Here is a 2,500-nt window from a genome sequence, read left to right on the forward strand (position 1 = left end):
AAGTGAGTGGGAGGGAGGGTCAAGTGAGTAGGAGGGAGGGTGAAGTGAGTAGGAGGGAGGGTGAAGTGAGTAGGAGGGAGGGTCAAGTGAGTAGGAGGGAGGGTGAAGTGAGTAGGAGGGAGGGTGAAGTGAGTAGGAGGGAGGGTGAAGTGAGTAGGAGGGAGGGTCAAGTGAGTAGGAGGGAGGGTCAAGTGAGTAGGAGGGAGGGTCAAGTGAGTAGCACGGCGGGTGGCTGAAGAGAGAGAGGGGTTCCGTGTTTCAGGAGCTTCAATAACATAACACTGAATACAAGCTACCACTCCTCCTGGCCTGCTGTGCATTATCACACTTGTTTTCTGGCTACTTACTAAAGGGAGTAATAATATGATGCAAAATATAACAACAGAAAAATATATTTGATTGCTTGCTCTGTAGTTAAAAAGTCCATTGGATTCTACAGCTGGAAATAGCATCCATAGCAACCGTCTGTTATTCATAGCAGCAGTCTGCTAGACAGAAATAATAGACCGCTGAGTGCTGTAATTGACCAATCAGGATCAAGGATTCAACAAAGCTGGGTAATAATGAGATATAAGTGTAGCTGTGACCGGACAGGGATTCACAGGGATTGTCCTCAATCAAAACATGAGGGTGCTGCCAGAACCTAGGAGCAAGTATTGATGTGCATTCCCTTTCCTATCTCTGAGGGATCCACTCACAGTACACTCCCAATATGACATGTACTCCTGTCAATATGACATGTACTCCTGGATTAAAATAACATCCACCCTTATTTATTATTGATTATTTATTACTACTTCCTCTATTCAAATCCATTTCGTAAAACCCAATGCTACTGACTGAATGCTATGGTTTTGGGCTGAAATTAGTAGAAACCCGGTCTAAATATAACTGAAATGACATGGTGAGGATACAACAGAGAACAGTTGCTTACAGGAGAATGTGTACTCCTTTTCCAAAAAAAAGAGAGAGAGAGCTATAGAGAGTCAGTCAGTCGGAGGTGGCTCAGTAACCACTGACAGATGTCGGCCAGCCCAGAAGCCTCTTTGGTCAGATATGTCTCAGTCCGACGGCACCCTGGCTGAATTTAGCTTGCGATTAGATAATCGTATGTCTGTCTTCAAACCCTACCCTCGACGTGGGCGAGAGAGGTGTGGTGGCTGCCACAAATGGCATGCAAACTATGCTCCCAATAGTGAAGGAAGCAACACTTTGAGAAACAGAGGGATGCTCTATGCGTGTGTGGTGTGTGTGTGCTGCTCTCTCTCTCTTAATCTGCAGGAATGATCTGGAATGCCCGTGCATTCCTCAGGTGACCTAGAAGGCCTTTGTGTTGTGACTGCCATCTGGTGGACATTAATTCCATTATACGCTGTTTCCTCCTAGCATGTGTTATGTTTAAGTTTCACTGTAATGCAATCGTTTCTGTAGAGCTGTAGGGTGTTTCTGAAAGTGTGTTTTGCAATGTCTATACAAAGGTATCACCTATTTCTTGTGGGTTTCTCAATGGACTTTTGGAAGATATCGATACATTTTCATTCATTTATTCACTCCTATAGCTTGATAAGTGCTATTCAAAACGTGTTAAATCTACAATGCAGACAAAAATAACTCCAAAACAAATAAAGTAAAGCTGGGAAATGTCAGATATCGATTATGAATGATTGAGTATGAGTTATTTTAATAAAAACGGATACAAAGTTTTTACCATTAAAGATACAATATATTCCAATATTGCAAAAACTATAATCCCTTCAGAAAATAAAGAAAAAAAGAAATAGAAAAAATACATAATCAATGGATGAGAATTCATCTTGATAGTCTCTAGAATTTGTATTAAAACCCTGCATCCAGAGCCTACCTGGGCGCCGCCTTGAGACCCACTAACAAATCCTCTCGTTTTAAAGATCACAGCACTTGAACCTTTATTATATATAACCACCAATGAGATGTCAGACCCATCTCAAACCCCTTGTTAAAAGATCAAAGCCCTTGAACCTGTATGTGATTAACCACCAATGAGATGTCAGAAACATCTCAATACCATTGTTTAAAGATCAGAGCACTCGAACATGCATTGTCAACAATCACCAATCATGTTAACCCTTCTCAAACCCCTTGTTTAAAGATCCAAGCACTCGTAAACAATCACCAATCATATGTTAACCCTTCTCAAACCCCTTGTTTAAAGATCCAAGCACTCGTAAACAATCACCAATCATATGTTAACCCTTCTCAAACCCCTTGTTTAAAGATCCAAGCACTCGTAAACAATCACCAATCATATGTCCGCCCCGTCTCACACGCCCTCTCTCCCGCCGGGGTCGTCCAGCTTGCAGACGTTCCTGCTGGACGGCAACTGTCTGTCGGAGCTGCCCGAAGAGCTTGGCTCCCTGCGCAAGCTCAGCTACCTGGGCCTCTCCTTCAACCGCTTCAGCCAGGTGCCCCAGGTGCTGGAGCGGCTGACCTCCATGGAGAGGCTGTGCATGGCGGGCAACAG

The 2,500-nt window shown here is 43.6% G+C and overlaps 1 protein-coding gene across 2 annotated transcripts in view; it reads left to right on the forward strand.

The window, feature by feature from the left end:
• phlpp1 (PH domain and leucine rich repeat protein phosphatase 1) overlaps window positions 1-2,500 on the forward strand; it is a 55,569-nt gene that overhangs the window by 35,993 nt on the left and 17,076 nt on the right. For both annotated transcript variants that reach the window (XM_079750753.1, XM_079750754.1), the window contains one exon: window positions 2,333-2,500. This exon is cut by the window's right edge and continues 60 nt beyond it. In XM_079750753.1, coding sequence (XP_079606879.1) covers window positions 2,333-2,500 — 168 coding nt within the window. The remainder of the gene's footprint in view (window positions 1-2,332) is intronic.

Source organism: Pollachius pollachius, assembly GCF_949987615.1.
Source record: "Pollachius pollachius genome assembly, chromosome: 14".
Classification (NCBI taxonomy): Eukaryota; Metazoa; Chordata; class Actinopteri; order Gadiformes; family Gadidae; genus Pollachius; species Pollachius pollachius.